The sequence below is a fragment of the Mixophyes fleayi genome, chromosome 5 (genome assembly GCF_038048845.1).
Source record: "Mixophyes fleayi isolate aMixFle1 chromosome 5, aMixFle1.hap1, whole genome shotgun sequence".
Lineage (NCBI taxonomy): Eukaryota > Metazoa > Chordata > Amphibia > Anura > Limnodynastidae > Mixophyes > Mixophyes fleayi.
In genome coordinates this window covers 22,626,137-22,644,037 of record NC_134406.1, presented here as the reverse complement: position 1 = coordinate 22,644,037, position 17,901 = coordinate 22,626,137, and the positions used below count along the sequence as shown (strand labels likewise).

At 41.4% G+C, this 17,901-nt stretch overlaps 1 protein-coding gene across 1 annotated transcript; it reads right to left on the bottom strand.

The window, feature by feature from the left end:
• Positions 1-652: 652 nt before the first annotated feature.
• On the bottom strand, positions 653-11,477 carry FAM133B (family with sequence similarity 133 member B). Its single transcript, XM_075211815.1, has 11 exons — positions 11,348-11,477; positions 9,446-9,543; positions 9,249-9,327; positions 7,737-7,811; positions 7,559-7,591; positions 7,087-7,155; positions 5,618-5,701; positions 5,014-5,061; positions 4,606-4,704; positions 4,097-4,135; positions 653-2,869 (listed from the first exon to the last, which is right to left on the bottom strand). The coding sequence occupies exons 1-11, from the start codon at positions 11,369-11,371 to the stop codon at positions 2,783-2,785; spliced, it is 735 nt and encodes a 244-aa protein (XP_075067916.1). The 5' UTR covers positions 11,372-11,477; the 3' UTR covers positions 653-2,782.
• Positions 11,478-17,901: the final 6,424 nt, after the last annotated feature.

Here is a 17,901-nt window from a genome sequence, read left to right as displayed (position 1 = left end):
ATGATCCCTGCCACTAAGTAGAAGCATGAATGCACAGGGGAAACCATATGCTCAGACTCATCTGTAAACTGCTAGCTGCTAAATGTACTATAATTATTGTTTTATTGATTGGTAGGCTTGGATTATCAGCTATCAGTTAGTATTTCATAACTTATTTCTATTAAATACATTACTGTTGAAAATACAAGTTAGGAGTAAAAAGAGAAACAACCAAAAACCTGTTTCTGCCCCATAACTTAATTAAGTGCACATATATGGTATCATATGTGCACAACTAATCACATACATTTTAGGATAAGAGATCGCTCAAAGCATGTGAAACTAGCTATGGGAAGATATTTGCAGAAATGTAACATGCTCATAGTGTAAATGGCTTCTGACTCATTTGGTACTACAGTGTATGTTTCTGTGCTTGTGGTAGCAATAAGAGTGTAAGCTCCACAGGGCAGGTACAGATGTAACTGAATGATGATTTGCTCTACAGTACTGGGTGATATAAAGACTAAAAACATTGTTTTTCCTAATGCCCATACAAAAAAACAACCTATTTTAATATACTTCCAAAATAAAACACTATACACAAGTTAAGAGTGTTGTTTTTCTCAAGCTATTTTGGAACACAGACCCTAAACGGACCACAAATAGTAAAACACAGTGTTAAACAATATTTTATTTCAATTCATAAAACAAAACAGTTTCTTAATGGGTCTGGTACCGAAATGTATTATCGAAGTAGTTCATAGTTCAGCTTCAATATGAAGCTGTTATATTATATTATATATATATAAAAAAAAATATTACATAACAAAATCAGCTTTTTACACCTTAACAGTTTCAGTAACAATTACAAGGAGCTGAAGTAGTCAGACTGATAATTATATTCTATATCTTTTTTTACTAGAGCGCTGTACATATTAGGCCTCATTTAGAGTTCGAAGCAAAAAAGATAAAAAAAAAAATAATGAAAGTTTGCTTCTGTATAATCCATGTTGCAATGCGAGGGGTAGAGATGCAATTATTTGTTTTGCAAGCAGGGGAAGTTAGTGACTAAGACTTGTGCATATAGTGCACAAATACTGGGCAGCTTTATTTTTTTTACACTGCACTTAAGAGTTGAGATAAGACACACCACCTACCAACTCAAAATCTGTCCCCATATGTAAATTAAATTTGCCAAAACCTGCTTTGTCATGGTTTTCCAAAGGTGCAAATTTGCTTTTTTTTTTTTGCTTTGCTCCTAACCAAGAGGAGGCCCATTGTCTATAATGCAATTAAATACAAGACATGCAGATTTATGCAGGAACAGTCTAACAATCTTTTGGGTAGAGTGGATAAAAGCTAAACAAAATTCTCAATGAGTTCCAGTCACCACAACGTTGTGTGTATGTTGTAGCATTGTCCAATAATGTTCATATGCCAGCAGGTGTGGCCAAATTGGTTCTCCAGCCGTAACACAATCCCAGCATGCCCTGCCAGCCAGTGGCTGAAGGTATACTGGGACTTGTAGTTCCACTGCAATTGACAAACATTGTGTTGCCTACCTCTGATGATTTGTATGGATAAAATCAGAAATGGGATAATACTGATTATATAAGTACCTTTGGCTGACAGGTGATAAGTAAAGATGCTGAGGACATTTTCTGTAACATAGAAACGTTAAAGAGGTGTTATGCTTTTGCAGTTTAACCCTGTAAAAACCACTCAAGACAAACATACTAACGTGTACAGTAAACCTGCTGCTAGACTAGCCATAGCGTTTTGTCTGTTGCAGAATATCTGGGTGAAAATAAATTTGGAAGCATCCTAATGTTTTCTATTTGGCTCATGTTGCACACCTGCACCATTATACATACAGGTAAGGGATCTTTATCTAGAAGGGGGGGGGCGGCACTGGGAGGAGCACTGCTAGGCTGTTAAATGAGGAGGGGCAGTGTGGAAAAAGACAGGAGTAATGATGAAATGTAACTTGGTATATTTTCGTCAGTGTTCCAAATTAGATTATAAAACCTTTCCTGGAAAAGCCCATGCCCGACCATTCCTGATAACCCCAATACCTGAAATGTTTGTGATATTTTGCTTTGAAAGCACAGGATTATTTGGACTGAGGCCTAGGGCCTTACTAGGTTCCATCATATGTCTATGCCTCTATTTAATTGCAGTCTTGTTGGACTCTGTACCAAAGGACAAGTCTTCTGCTTTTCCTACAATAACTCATTATTGCTTTCCTGTTTATCCAGAAGAGACTACCTGCACGCGAAACATAACTATTTGTTGTGAAGTTATCATATGTGCAAAATATAAATTGGTGTGTACGGTACTTAGAGAGGAAATATTCTCTCCAAAACTACTGATGTTGTCAATCAGCTTCTTTAAAGTAAACTTTCAAAGTGGAGGCATCCATTTTTTGGAGTGGGCCAATTTTCCACCTATTAAGTCACTAGTGACATCACTGAAGCACGTGACATTTCACCGCTTCCACCGTCATTAGACGACAGGCAACCTAGACTCCTCAAGGCTGGAGTGGTCCATAGAGGACGCTGCATTAACACCGCTTCCTGGACGTGGTTTGTGCTTCACTCGCTATAGCCAGATATAGAATTGGGCACAACAGAGCGGAGCCCCTGTTGTCATAAAATAATAGTGTCATAGAGAAGCTAGGAAGACAACACAGATTGGGCAGGATATTTCCCTTTGAGACACTTGTATGCAGTACAGAAGATCTAGTTCCAGAAATGAATCTCAGCAGATTCAGTCATTGGACATGTGCAGATGGTATTAGTTATTAGTTATCAGAGTCAGAGGCCGAGGGAACAGCTTTCTTCTTCTTCTTGCTGTGTTTCTTGTGCTTCTTTTTCTTTTTGGCTTTATACTGTAATATAAGGGGGGAAAGAAAACATATTTAAGTAAATGTATAATAGGCTGCAGCTACATCTACTAGCCCATCACACCCGCAGTAACACAGAAGTGGTTTAGTCAAGAACATCAGCCATGGTGTATAAAAAAAACAAAAAAACAAAAAAAACAAAACAATAACCAATGTCCATCAAGCAGGCTCAGGCTAAAATGTAGATCGCAAAACATATTATTAGAATTGTTAACATCAAGATGCACTAAAATGTCATATTATAAACGGTGCTCATCCAGTATACACAGTGGTGGACACCATTTATGGGTTGAACCAATACTCAACCTAATGCAGGAACTAGTAACATTGAGTTTCTAGACAATTGAAATAAGACATGAATATTGGTTCTGACCCCCAAAAAACTGCCTCCACTCTTTTGGTGACAAAAGCTCTTTAAGGCTAGAAGTAAAATGGATTTTTTTAATTTATGGTAAATCCCTTTCTATGAATACAGTGGGGGACACAGGTACCTTGGGGACACAGAGGCTCCATTAGGACACTGGCACTTTAAATAAAACCATCCTTCAGTATCCCCATCTTGCAGGGAACTCATTTTCCTAACAGAGCCCCACAGGACATTACCAGAAGAAAACAAAACCAAGACAAGATAAACTCCCCCCGAACACAAAACAAAAACTTAGGTAACCCTTTAATAGGAGCCCAACTGTCCCCCAATGGATTCAGAGAACAAGTATAAAATAAAAAAAAACAACTTGTTTTCCCATTCATCCTGAGGGACTAAAGGAAGGACTGACTTGTGGTCAGCATCACATGCTGTAAAGAGGTCTGCACTCCTGGTAAGAGCACTAACCTCTTCTGGAGAAAACAGAGTGAAAACATCTGAACCCTGAGCATCTGAATCCCTTGGGATTTGTCCTATTTGTGTGAGAGACACAATTAGGTTATCTTTGTACACTTTACAGCTTCCCATATATGGCCTGAGTGCTGGATTCATGTCCAAAGCCCATATATATGTACTGCTGATCGCAGTTAACATCTAATTACAGTTCCAAGCGACGTCTGCCAATTAGATTGTTGAATTTACCAATCACTGAATTACATGAAGTCTCTAGAACTGACATTTCATCAATCACTGGAAGACACAGCAAAGCTCTCATAGGTATGAGCAGAAACAGCCTTCACATCACACTCCAGCCACTGAGCAGAGATATTCAGAGATGAGACACTTACAGCTTTCTCCTCACTGCTTCTCTTCTTTTTCCCATAGACCTGAAAAAGTAAAAGTAACTAGCAACTACAATGGTGCAATATACTTATACACAGGACAGGCACCGGAACATATCTATTTGTTGTGTTGTGTGGGCAAAACCAATATTCATAAAATGCAGCCTATCCGTTCACCAAGAACCAGTGACATCACTGAGGCTACCACAAAATGGCTGCCATGACGCCATGCAGGAGACGGCTACGCTTTACTACATGTCATTCAAAACAATCTATGTACGCAAGAAGATTATTACCCCTTACAGGCCATAGATGTAGAATGTTTGAGCTCCTGGAGATATGAAGATTAGTTTGATACACATGCGGTGCACGATCCTCCTGGGGTTGGTTCACCTCAGCTAGCAACTGACCTTTACCAACCAAACCAAAGCTCCGACACATCACAGCACTGCTGATGGGAGTGTCCCCTGTCCGGTGTATACAACCAGGGATATAATGTATAGTATCACACTTACCGCCTCCTCAGATTCTGACTGAGATGAAGAGTCACAAGAAGAATATCGGTGGTCATCATCATCCGTACGTCTCCTTTTCCTGCTCACACTCTTCCTGTTCTGTAAATATAAAATAATAATGAAAAAAATCTCTTTTACCCGGTTCTCTCCATCAGATGGTTCATGGTATAACACCAGACATGTCAGGGAGCTACATGTGTTACACAGAACACTGGACTCTAAATATATATAGTGGGGAGAGGACAAGTAATGTCACTTTGTGCCAAATACCAAGAAATTCTAGTAAAGCGATAGCTGTGCTCTTATGAATGCCAGGTGAGCCTGAAAAATGTCCGCCTCCACTGTGTGTGGGCAACAGGTACTTGTAGGGTGAATGCTACATGGGGCTTGTGTATTGTTACAACTCACACTTTCTTTCTCCTGTTCATCTCTGGATTTCTTCTTCTTTATGGAATCCTGAAATAGGAACAATATCCATTTATGTGTACAACTGGGCATGGTAATCAAGGGGAAGATTGATGCTTTGAACAAATTATTTCATGTACCATTAGAGACACTAAAAAAAAACCAAAACATCTCTCCTCCTCCTCGTAACACTTTATACCGAGCTCCATCGCCGCTTTGGAAAAAGTAAGTTTATGTCCTCCCGTTGGCAGGATGGGTGAAATGGCTGGGCAGACACGTAGGGAGGTGGGATGCAAGGAAGGGATCGCAGACGTTGGGTTGGGAGACTTGCAACGTAAACAAGGTGTGGACAAGGTATCCCAAACGGGTGCTGCTACCTTCTAAAAATAGAGTTTGTGGATAAGGGTTGAATAGATACAGGGAAGATGCTGAAGGCGGATGGGGAGTGATCAGGCAGCGATGTGTGTCAGGCTCCTTATTCACTACTATTTAACTGAAAAGGTGCAATCTTTGGACATAAAACAGTTATCCCGCCTCCGGTGGCCTTTTCCTAGCAGAACCGGGTATAATGGTGCCTAGGAACAGGCGTATAGATTTATTTCAATACCTTGCTTTCAGAGTCAGAGCCGCTGTCTGAGGACTTGCGAGAATACTTTTTCTTCTTTTTTCTTTTTGATTGTTTTTTCTTGGTCTTTGGAATGGAAAAAAAAAAAAACGAACAAGTACAATGTTAGGTCTACAAGTGACTAATTCTTGGTGTATTTTGCAACGCTGACCAATTTACAGAGCAGGAACACTGAACATTCACTTAAAGAGTATAAAATAGCACAAATCTCTAACTAGATACTAAAGAGGGATACAATGTATCATGTAACATCTGGGTGCATGGATTAGGCATTAAAGTGGGGCCCTATCAGCAGGCAGCCACAGGCTTTGTGGAACTTCTGTGAGCACTCGCTTATCAATTGCAACAAAACTTAACAGAACAATTGCTGCCTTTACAATGCCCAATTTCCTTATATCATATGAAATCAAGACAGGTAAAAAGGTAAAAAGGTATCCAAGAACAAGCTGGGTGAAGAGATATTCAACAACACTGGTACAGAACAATGCACTATGCCACTACCCATAATGCCTTCCACCAGATGAGATATAGCTATTATTATTAACCTTTATTTATAGGGCGCCACATGAGGTCCGCAGCGCCGTACAGAGGGGGTACAACACAGTTAAATATTTTGTTTTTTGGTGAAAGCCATCATACCAATATATGAGAGGACACTGTAGGGAAAATTTACTAAAATGCAGTTTAGAAAAACCGCTGTTTTTTGAGAGATTTTCAGACCGTAATATCTACTAATGACCGAACCACTCAAACTCCGCCAGTTGTCTAATAGCTACATTAGACATCTCCTTCCTGACGGCAACGATACAAAATGTGGACATTATTCAAGTATTGGTTTGACAAACCACCGGAAGGAACGCCAACGAGGCGGTTGTGAGAGGCCAGATTTACATGTGGTTTGAGCTATCTGCCCATTCAGGACTTAAAAGACGGCACAATTCACTTATTAATTATGAGGGCAATCACTATTTATTTATTAAGGGGGGAAAAATAATGAAAAATTACATTATGGGGCAAAGTTATTTTATGGGGCGAGACCAATGGACATATGATTATATTAAGAGGGCTATATTATTTTAACATTATACTAAGGTGCAAATATCATTTTAGAACTATATTATGGGGCAATATGATTGAGAACATGAGATATAATCATTTATTCATGACATGGGCAACACTTTCATGTGGGCACCATTTATAGAGCACACTTGTGGCACGCACATGGGCATTTAATGTGTAGCTTAAGAGCACGACCCTACATGTTAGATTTCATCCATGGGATGTGCCCAGTTTTTCATTTGGTCTACATTCCTCTGTAGCAAATCACTGTTGTGCTCTGCACAGTACAGCCACACCCCCAAATAGGATAACGGACACCCGATTGGCCGCCATCAATTGCTCCTTACACCTTTCATTACAGAAGCCTAATGAAGTGTGACGATAGCACTCACCTCATTATCAGAGTGGTCAGAACTGCTGGGAGAAGAAGAACGCCATGATGCAGAAGAAGATGAAGATAACTTGACCACAGACAATAAAGAGTAAATCTTGTGAGACGCACATTGGAATTTATAACGGTACATTCATCCCCTCTGACTCTAACCAGAAATATACACAGGAAAACGTGAAAACAAGCTCACAGTAAATTAAGACACAGCAGGAATCAGCCAATGGCCGGTGTAGTCATTATTGCCCCCCACTTCCTGGTGTTATAGCTTAGTCAGAAATATAAACTTTGTAAAAACTTGATAGAAAACAGAGTAAGAGATAAAGTGGAGAAGATTTTGTACAGCATTTCCCCTTTAAAAAAATAAATAAAAGAAAATGCAATTTGATATTGTCGGTTCTATATCTGATTTCTCTACTACATTATTTTATATAACCTCAAGATTTTGTGCCAATAGAGATGAAAGGTGTCCTCACCCCACCAGATTTCTTCTTTTCCTTCCTCCGTTTCTACAGAGACAATTAGAAGATGGAAAGATTCTACGTAAGTCACATGTCCTGGCCAGCAGCATAAACCACTCATACAATCACTGACACAATCATACAACCTGTCCATCATCTCGGTGTAATAGTGACTACACAACACAAAACTTACCTCCTTCTTCTTTGAGGAACTATCGCTACCAGCGATGACTTTTTCTCTGTGTTTTTCAAGCTCCCTTCTCCAACTCTATGGATTTATACCAAAACATAAACAGAATATAATAAAACCAATGCATACACAGAGGTGTGTACAATATGACAATCTGCTAGGTACACCTTTATCACACCTCTAAATACAACATGACAGTGTCTCATTATTGTTAGAAAGCAAATCCAGAATGCAGGTAAAATATTGGCTGCGTATGCATGGAGCACAAATACCGGGCAGCTTTATTGGTACACTCACAATTAGGGGCCGACTCAATTAGCCGTGAAGGAAAAATGAGCGAGGTCATCATTACCATAATTGTTGGCAATGCGCGCAGAAACATAGCTGCGAAGTTACTACAAAACCTTGCGGCTTATTCAATTGGCCCCTTAAGGGGGTATTCAATTAGGTTTTCAGTCCATGGCAACGGGCTTTACCGTGAAAAGTGCGCAGTATTGACAGTAATACGGTACCGCAATAAAGCGGATTTTCCTTCGCAACCCTATAGGGTGCGCACGAAAAAATCCACGTTATTGCGGTACCGTGGATTGCCTTTGCGGCCCGTTCTGGAGCATTACCGCGGACCGGAAACCTAATTGAATACCCCCCTTAGAGTTAGGTGAACTGCTTCGGCCCTCCGTACTGCACAACATGGGTTTGTCAAGGTGCAAATTTGCACCCGTTAGCTTGATTTGCTATAAATCAGACACTAAGGGCCCAAGTCATTAAGGAGAGCAAATTTGATCCTAGACAAACAATGTTACAAGGGTTTCAAATTAGTTTATTATTTTGCACTTAACGATAATACTTGCTCTATATTCATGTAGTGCACAAATACTTGATAGCTTTATTTATACACTGAAATTTAAAGTCGATCTAGGACATGCCCTACCCCAACTATAAATCTGTCCCCACATTTTAAATTGACAACCTCCCCCTCCAATGCAACATGGTTTTGCCCAGGTGCAAAGTAATTCCTTCTTTATGCTTTACTGTCCTTAATGACTCAGGCCCTAAGTCCACAATATAACAGAATGTATTATTGTATATTAATTACTCAAAACATTGTGAAGCCAAATGGACACAAAAAGACCTTTCATCAGCCCAAGTCAGATACTAGTTTCATTGTATAACACAATGATGCTAAATTAATTCAATTACGGTTCATTTACAATGCATTACCGTCTGAAAATGGTAAGATTGAAGGAATAGCTTTTTACCCGGTCTCTTATTTGCACCGTTTGGTTTTATAATGGTCTTCTGACTATCCCCCCTACATAATAAACCACAGTCATCGGCACAACCACCCCTCTAATGAACACACACACAGACAATTTACAGAAACCTTTTCCCTCTCCAGGAAAAGAAAATCTCAGTGGTTCAATCTCTTGCTGGAGATCCTTCTTTGAATCCCAGTTAGATATTTGTGACCCAATCACCAAAATAACATTAGATCGTAAGCTCAACTGGACAAACCTCATTCATCTTTTCCTCAAACTCCGCCAGTGCCCGGGAACCTTTCTTCTTTTTTTCCAGCTGTTCTTTCACTTCTTCCCTACAGAAGACAGGTTAGAGGCGACAATTACTGATAATCCTTATGGGAAGAGACGTGAGCCTACTACGTGGGTGATTTAAGTAGTCCTGTTTCAGTGCTATATAAAGGTCCAGCTCACCAAGTAGGCCTGGGTCTGCTCAGATAATCCTGTATGGTTGGACCGCCGGATGATGAGGGGCCCCTGGCTCGGGCCATGGCGATAGGGTTCATGTATGCCTATGGAGGAACAGGAATAAACATTGACAATAAGCTATAAGATTCCACCCAGAAGATAGACTGTGGTGCTATCTCACTCTCTAGACCAGCACCTGACAGCAGGGATCACAGAAAGTCAAAATACCACAGCCAGAGGTGTGTAATGGACAATCCCACCTCAAACCTCCACCCAGGCTACATGAGGAGGATGGGACAATAACCCTATTTTGTTTTAGCATACAAAATAATCAACATATATAAATACTAAGAGCAGCTCTCTCTTACAATTATGACCAATAGACAGGAGTTACACAACGTACAATGGTCACCAATTTGGCAGGAAAAAAAATAATTGGCTGACCAAATATAGTGTATAGAAAGCATTAGGTTGAGATCACAAATGATCATTCAGAAGATGGCAGATATACAAATATACACATAACTTATATTTAATTTGTTTTCATTAGAGTGAAATACAATCACTGTGATAAAACATTATTATTAAGAACTAATAATTATTTTTTCAGCAAGCTACGCATATAAACAATACAGAAATGGAAGTACACCCTCTTTCAAAACTGTGCTGCTGTTTTTTCTACATATTAGGACATGATTAGTAATTACCCAGTCCTCACCAAGTCCTAAAATATTATAAATCTAATCTTGTAATAAACACAAGTGATTTAACTTATTGTTTATTCAATAAAAAATAAGCCACCTGGAAGAAACCACATTTGCAAACATAAGTATGGACTCTGTATCAATAAAGAAGGTAATTTGAGCCTGGTAATGCTTATCGAGTAAACTTCATTATTTGAGCATCAGGTAGTGCTATGACCTCTACATAAAATAAAATCTGGTTCAGAGTATCCAGGTTTGTTGTAGACACCATGCCAAAGAGAACATATATCTTTATTTCACAGAAGCAAGTGCTGCTGCTCATCAGTCTAGAAAGGGCTAATTACATGGACTGGATGCTCACCACAATAAAAATAATCACAAAGAACTAAAAAGCCAAAATCAGGGATCACCAAGACTGAATGTTCCTGTATCTACCATTAGCAAAAACAAAACAAAACTGAACAAGTATGACATTCATGGAATGAAAAACCAGGAGAAACCCCCTTCTCCCCACTCACCCCAAAAAAGTACAGTATAGCTTAGGCGAACAACATTGCACCTGAACAAAACACAAGATGTTCTGATCATTACTGGGACATTATATGACAAAATACAGAGTATATAACAATGTACATAACATGTAATGGAATAATGGACCTGGAGGTGTACTAGATGTCCCAGTAATGATCAGGACATTATATGATATAATACAGAGTACATAGTAATGCACATAACATGTAATGGAAGGTAAATAATGGACCTGGAGGTGTATCAGATGTCCCAGTAATTATCAAAACATTATATGATATAATACAGAGTACATAGTAATGCACATAACATGTAATGGAAGGTAAATAATGGACCTGGAGGTGTATTAGATGCCCCAGTATTGACCAGGACATTATATGATATAATAGAGTATATAACAATGCATATAACATGTAATGGAAGGTAAATAATGGACCTGGAGATGTACTAGATGTCCCAGTAATGATCAGGACATTATATGATATAATACAGAGTACATAGTAATGCACATAACATGTAATGGAAGGTAAATAATGGACCTGGAGGTGTATTAGATGCCCCAGTATTGACCAGGACATTATATGATATAATAGAGTATATAATAATACACAGAACATGCAGACCTCCCAGTAATATGTTATGTGGCGGTGACCCTAATCCCGGGCTCTGTACGTACCACCCGGTTGTCCCGCTTCCCCATGATGCACTGAGCACTCGGTGAGACTCCCGGAGATGTCTCTCACCGAGGCCTCGGAGCCCGGACAGACAGGTGTTATGTACAGACATAGCGGGCAGCGCCCCCTGCAGGACCGGAGCACGTTACACCCAGAGAGACTGAGTGGCCGCGTTACACCAGACAGGTGTTATGTACAGACATAGCGGGCAGCGCCCCCTGCAGGACCGGAGCACGTTACACCCAGAGAGACTGCGGCCGCATTACACCAGGCAAGTGTTCAATTCATAGCAAGTACCGTAACCTAAGACACATTGGGCGTCTAGTGCATGTGAGTCAGTGGTAGGAGAACTAGATTGCAAGCTTCTGGAGCCTTGCCTGACGTGTGTGAATACATGTGCCTGATTGTACAGCACTGCAGAATATTACTATATAAATAAAACAGTAGTTATTATTTGCTCAGTGATTTCTGTAACTGTGCTTTCTTTATGGGTCTCACATTTAGACCAATTTGGACCAACTTGCTCCCACAAGTATCTTTTTGGCTCCTAAATTGATATTATCCAGCCAGGTTATTTCATATTCTCCACTGGGGCAATGACTGAGTGAAAGATTAAATATTATCTGTAAAGTGCTGCATAATATTAAAGTGCTATATAAACAACTAATAGTAATAATAAATCATTTTAGTGCTTTTTTGTGTTTGTGTGATGTATTTTATGATAATTTATGATAGTTCACATCTGTTGCAGAAGCTGTTTTTACAGCAATTCTCTAGCGCCCTGGTTTGGCCACTTTACACGCTGGCAGCTATCAGCCCCATACGTAGTTTATCTGAAATATCTTTAGTTGTAACAGTTGTGATCCCACAACATTTTCATACAGTATACAGCGACCAGGCACAACATTAAAACCACTGACAAGTAAGGTGAATAGCATTGATTATCTGGTTACAATCAGGCGCGGGCTGGCAGATTTCAGCCCGGGGGGCACACAGGCGGCCGCATAACATGACACGTGATGCGGCCACATCATTGATGATGCGGCCGCATCGCGTGTCATGTGATGCGGCCGCCGGTGCGCTGACGCGGCCGCATCGCGTGTCATGTGATGCGGCCGCTGGTAATAATAATGGCAATATTGCACCCGGGGAGCGGTCGGCCCTAACAGCGGTGAGACTGAGCGGCCCAGGGGGGCCGATGCCCCCCTGCCCAGTCTGCCCCTGGTTACAATGGTACCTGTGAATGGGTGGGATATGTTATACCCCCTTCATACTGCATCCTCCACCCGGGTTTTTGCCGGGGCGAGCCTGCATTATGAATGACTCCAGGTCTAATTCCCGGGTCGGCTGGCCTGGGAATTAAACTTTTGGTGGGGTAATTCCCGGGTCTGACCCGGGAAGCCTGCACTATTAACGGTGAGACCCGGGTCTCACCGACTAGTCTATTAATTTAAATTATTATGCATTTAATGCGTCAATAGCGGACCCTACGCCTGGATTACATTATACAGGTGTAGGGTCCACTATTGCCGCTTTAAATGCATAATTTTCTCCCCGGCCAATAGGAATTATGTAATTTCTTCATGTAACCTGCCGGACACGCAGCAATGAGGAAAATACTAAGGTAAAAGGACTTTCTCCATCATCCATTCTGGGGGACACTGCTACCTTGGGGTTGTCTGAGGGCGTTGGAGTTGGCACTTAAACAGTTAGGAACTAAAGTTGCTGCTGACTCCTCCCCTCTGCAACCCCGTCCACCTCAGTTGTGTCCAAGTGCCCAAGGAGTTGGGCTGCGTTTGGTACTGCTTAGCAGTACCTGCTGTTTAGTGTTAGATAATCTTTTATTATTTTTCATTAGTTTTCAAATGAGTGTAGGTGAGGTTTTAATGTTATTAACATTTTTTTCCTCATAGATATTTATAATGGAACAAAGTTCCGTTCCTTTAAGAAGAAAGAAGGTTTTTTTTTTTAAAAAAAAAGAAAACTACATGATTTGTGTGGTATTTAGTGGGCGGTGACAGCGCTAAGCGCCTGTCATCACTCTGTCCCGGTGGGTCCGACACTGCCATGAGGCAGAGAGTGTTGCACTCCATCTGATGACCGGACAGGTTGGGAGATACCACGTCCCCCGCTGAGGAGGAGGGGGGGCTTGGATCTCTATAGCCGCAGGAGGTGTTGTGGATGAGGAAGGAGTCCCGAGTGAGCAATAGGAGAGGCACAATATATGCTCACAGGACTGAACTGTCCGAGGTTTTATTTATGACAAAGAAGACAGCCGGAGGTAGTTTAAGACCCCCGGCTACTCAGTGGAAGATCCCGAGGAGGGAGATTTTCCCGCCCTTTTCTACCTGACAGGACTGGGCAGCGACTCGATCAGACACAGACTGCTTGACAGGGCTCTGCTGACTTCTCCCCTCAGAATCCTCTTCAGATTCTTCTGTTGTTAAGGGGATATATATATATATATATATATATATATATATATATATATATATATATATATATATATATATATATATATACATATTTTTATATATATGTAGGTATAGTCTATATATATATGCATATTTTCTGAGTTCACAACCTCTTCCCCTATTCTCATCCTTACCATATTGAAATAAGGGCTGATAATCTATTTTTTTTTTAGTGTGCACAAGTTAAATATATTTGCTAAAAGCTATTTTTTTTTTCTAAAAAAAAAAAAAAAGTAAAAAAAAAATAAAATGAAATTTATATTTAATTTGTGAGAGGAATTATATATATAAAATGTCCGACAAAGGAAAGAGTGTCCGCGTTAAATATTTTTCTTGTTCTAAATGTTCTGCTAAACTATCGGTAGGACAAGTGGACAATGGGGCTGTGTGTGCAAAGTGTGATTCGGGAGCACAGGGCGAGCAGACCCGGGGTGGCCCTTCCCCCGTGGTGGAGGAACTGGTATGGGTTTCCTCTTTGGCGCAGTCTGTTTCTATGCTCACCCAGCTTATCAATAGACAGGCAGAGACAAATTCCACTGTAATTGGAGTGGATTCTGGCTCTGCTTCTGCAAATTCTAGCGAAATAATTAAGTCTGGGACCTCAGGCAGTTTGGTGCATGACTTGTCTCAGGTACAGCCCTCTACATCTCAATCTGAACCCGCATGGTCATCCGCTTTGGGGAAGCGTTTGGACCGATTGTATATTTTCTTAGACTCTTCTACACGTTTAGCTCCCAGAGCAAAGCGCCCTCGCCATTCTCATCCTTTGTTACTTTCTGATTCTGACGGTTCATCTGGAGAGCAAGGCGAGGTAGGAGAGGATTCAGATTCTGTACAATTAGGTGACTGGGATGAAAATTCTAGAAACCAGGGGATTCAGGATTAGGTGTTAGCGGTGCATCAGACCCTTGATCGCATGGAAGAGGATTTAGTTCTTCCCGTCCAGGGTTTATTTAAGCGCAGTAGACCTAAAACTATTTGCTTTCCTACTTCCCCCGAACTTATGGAAATTGCTGAATCTGCCTGGAAACATCCAGATAAGAAGTTTTCAGTCCCTCGTAGATATGCTATGCTTTATCCTCTAGAGGAACAGGATGTATCTCGCTGGGAACCATCTACCCAAGGTAGATACTCCGTTGGCTAGGCTGGCACGTCAAACCACCTTGCAAGTTCCAGGCACAGCGGTTCTCCAGGATTCTACTGATCGTAGATTGGAAGGGTTCCTAAAAAATATTTTTCTTGGGGCAGGCTCTTCTTTTAGACCAGGGGTGTCCAACCTTTTAGCTTCCCTGGGCCACATTGGAAGACGACGAGTTGGTTTGGGCCGCACATAAAATACACTAACACTAACGCTAGCTGATCATCGAAAAAAACATAGAAAACATAGTTAACATATTAAACTTACTTGGAAATGAAGTTAGTAAGAGTTAGGAAACCTATTGCAGAATCATGATTAAAGCAGTAGTATTTTCACCCTACTCAGCACTGCACATTTAAAATGGTTTAAAATATTAAAAATACAATTATCTCTTAATATTTATATTAGATACATACAGAGAACACAGCTAGTTCATAATTGCATGGTGCAGAAAGTCCAAATTCAGAGTAACAACAATAAGATACTGGATAATCTTTCACTGCTGCTAATAGTTTGCGCGGGTGACTCCTCTGTGCTGCGCTACGCAATGGATGTCGGGTGTGTTGACGTCACCCCCGACATTCACTGCAAGTGCCACACGGAGGAGGAGACCAGGGAGGGAGCCGGAGCGCCAGCTGATGTGACCGCAAGGTAAGTATTTTTTATTTTTTTTTGCAGGATTTTTTTTTTCAGCGCTGCCCCCTTGCCACAACCAAAACTCCTGCTGGGCCACATTTACAGGCAAGCTGGGCCGCATGCCATGGACAACCATGTTTTAGACCCTTGTTTGCATCCACGTGGGTGGCTAGAGCTATGGAGTCCTGGGCTGGCCAATTAGTAGCAGGTTTACAGGATACGGAATTCCTTCCTTAAGCCCTTCATTTAAAAGAGGCTTCTGGTTATCTCTATGAGGCAGCCCAGAATGCGGCTTCAATTTCTTCCACGGTCTCTGCTTCAGCAGTGGCAGCTAGAAGAACGCTTTGGCTTTGTTCATGGAATGCGGACTTGGAATCTAAAAGATCTTTGAAGGGTTACCTTTTTCAGGGTCCGTCCTATTCGGTTCTGAATTAGATGATATGATCAGTCAGACTACTGGAGGTAAAAGTACTTTCCTACCAGTTAATTCTTCTAAACCCAGAATTTCACGGTTCAGTTCCTTTCGGCAGCCCTTTCGTGGTAGCTCAATTTCAAGAAGACAGTCCTCCATTAGGGGTAAGCCAATCGCTCTTAGAAGTCAATCTCAGAAAGGAAGGGGTTCTTACTCTAAGAGGCGTCCATCGTCCAAGACATAAGCCTTCTGCATGAAGTGATTCCCCCTCTCCTAGCGGCCGCGGGGGTTGGGGGGTCGACTTCAATTATTTAAAGATCAGTGGACAGCTTCCACCAAGGATGTTTGGATATTGGGAATCATTTCCAGAGGTTAATTCCTAGACATTATTGACCCTACCCCCCAACGTTTTTTCCAGACTAAGTTGCCTCAAGATTGCATCAAGAGAAAAGCAATGTTACAATCGATCTCTTCTCTTCTTTCCGCCGGCGTTATTTGCAAGGTTCCGGAAAGTTAAAGAGGCAAGGGGTTTTACTCAAACCTATTCTTGGTTCCAAAACAAGACGGTTCGTTGAGGCCGATTCTGAACCTCAAAAATCGAAATCTTCACATTCGGGTAACCAAATTCCGTGTGGAATCAATCCACTCGGTGATAAACGGTTTGGAACCTCTGGAGTTTCTTGCATAGATAGACATTCAAGACACATACCTACATGTCCCTATTTGGGAGGGACATCAGTCTCTTCTTCGTTTTTCGATAGGGAGCTCTCATTTTCAATTTCGGGCTCTTCCCTTCGGTCTTTCCACCGCCCCCAGGGATTTCACAAAAATTATGTCAGTAATGGCGGCGGGGTTACGTGCTCAAGAAATAAACGTAATCCCATATCTGGACAATTTGCTAATAAAGGCTCCATCGTATCAGCTCCTGTCTCAACATCTTACCTTGTCCCTAACTTTTCTGCAGCGACACGGATAATCAATTATCAAAAGTCTCATCTACAGCCCTCTCAGAGAATGGTCTTCCTGGGACTTTTGATGGACACATCTCTTCAAAAGGTTTTTCTTCCAGAGCAAAAGATTTGCTGAATTCAGAACTCTGTTCAGCTACTCCTGAACCATCCTCGCCCTTCAATGAAATTGGGCATGCGGATTCTAGGATTGATGGTGTCAGCATTCGAAACTCTTCCCTATGGTCGATTCCACTCTCGGGCCTTCCAGTGGAATCTTTTGGGTCAGTGGTCAGGATCACACCTACATCTGGAATCTCAGAGAATTCATCTTTCCAAAAAGATTTGCGATTCTCTGGGTTGGTGGCTTGTTCGGGATCATCTAAGGATAGGCAGATCCTTTGTTCTATTAAACTGGGTCATAGTGACTACAGATGCAAGTCTGCAAGGATGGGGAGCAGTAGTTCTCCATCTCTGACTACAAGGACTTTGGTCCAGCAGGGAGGCTCTTCTTCCAATCAACATTCTGGAATTACGAGCCATGTTACTGGGCCTTCAGGGAGCGCAATCCTTCCTTCAAGAAAAACCGGTTCGTCTACAGTCGGACAATGCCACGGCAGTGGCATATGTAAATCGTCAAGGAGGAACAAAAAGTGCAGGAGCAATGCATGTGGCGGAACAGATCTTGTCTTGGGTAGAGATCTGGGTTCCAGCGATTTCCTCATTCCAGGAGTGGAAAACTGGGAAGCGGATTATCTGAGCAGGCATGCAATCCTTACGGGGGAATGGTCTCTACATCCACAGGTGTTTTAGCAACTAGTTCAAAGGTGGGGGTCCAGTCTGGATTTGAAGGCATCAAGATACAACCATCAGGTTCCAAGATTTTGCACAAGAACCAGAGATCCTTTAGCAGTAGCAGTGGATGTAGTATCAATGAATTGGGATTTCA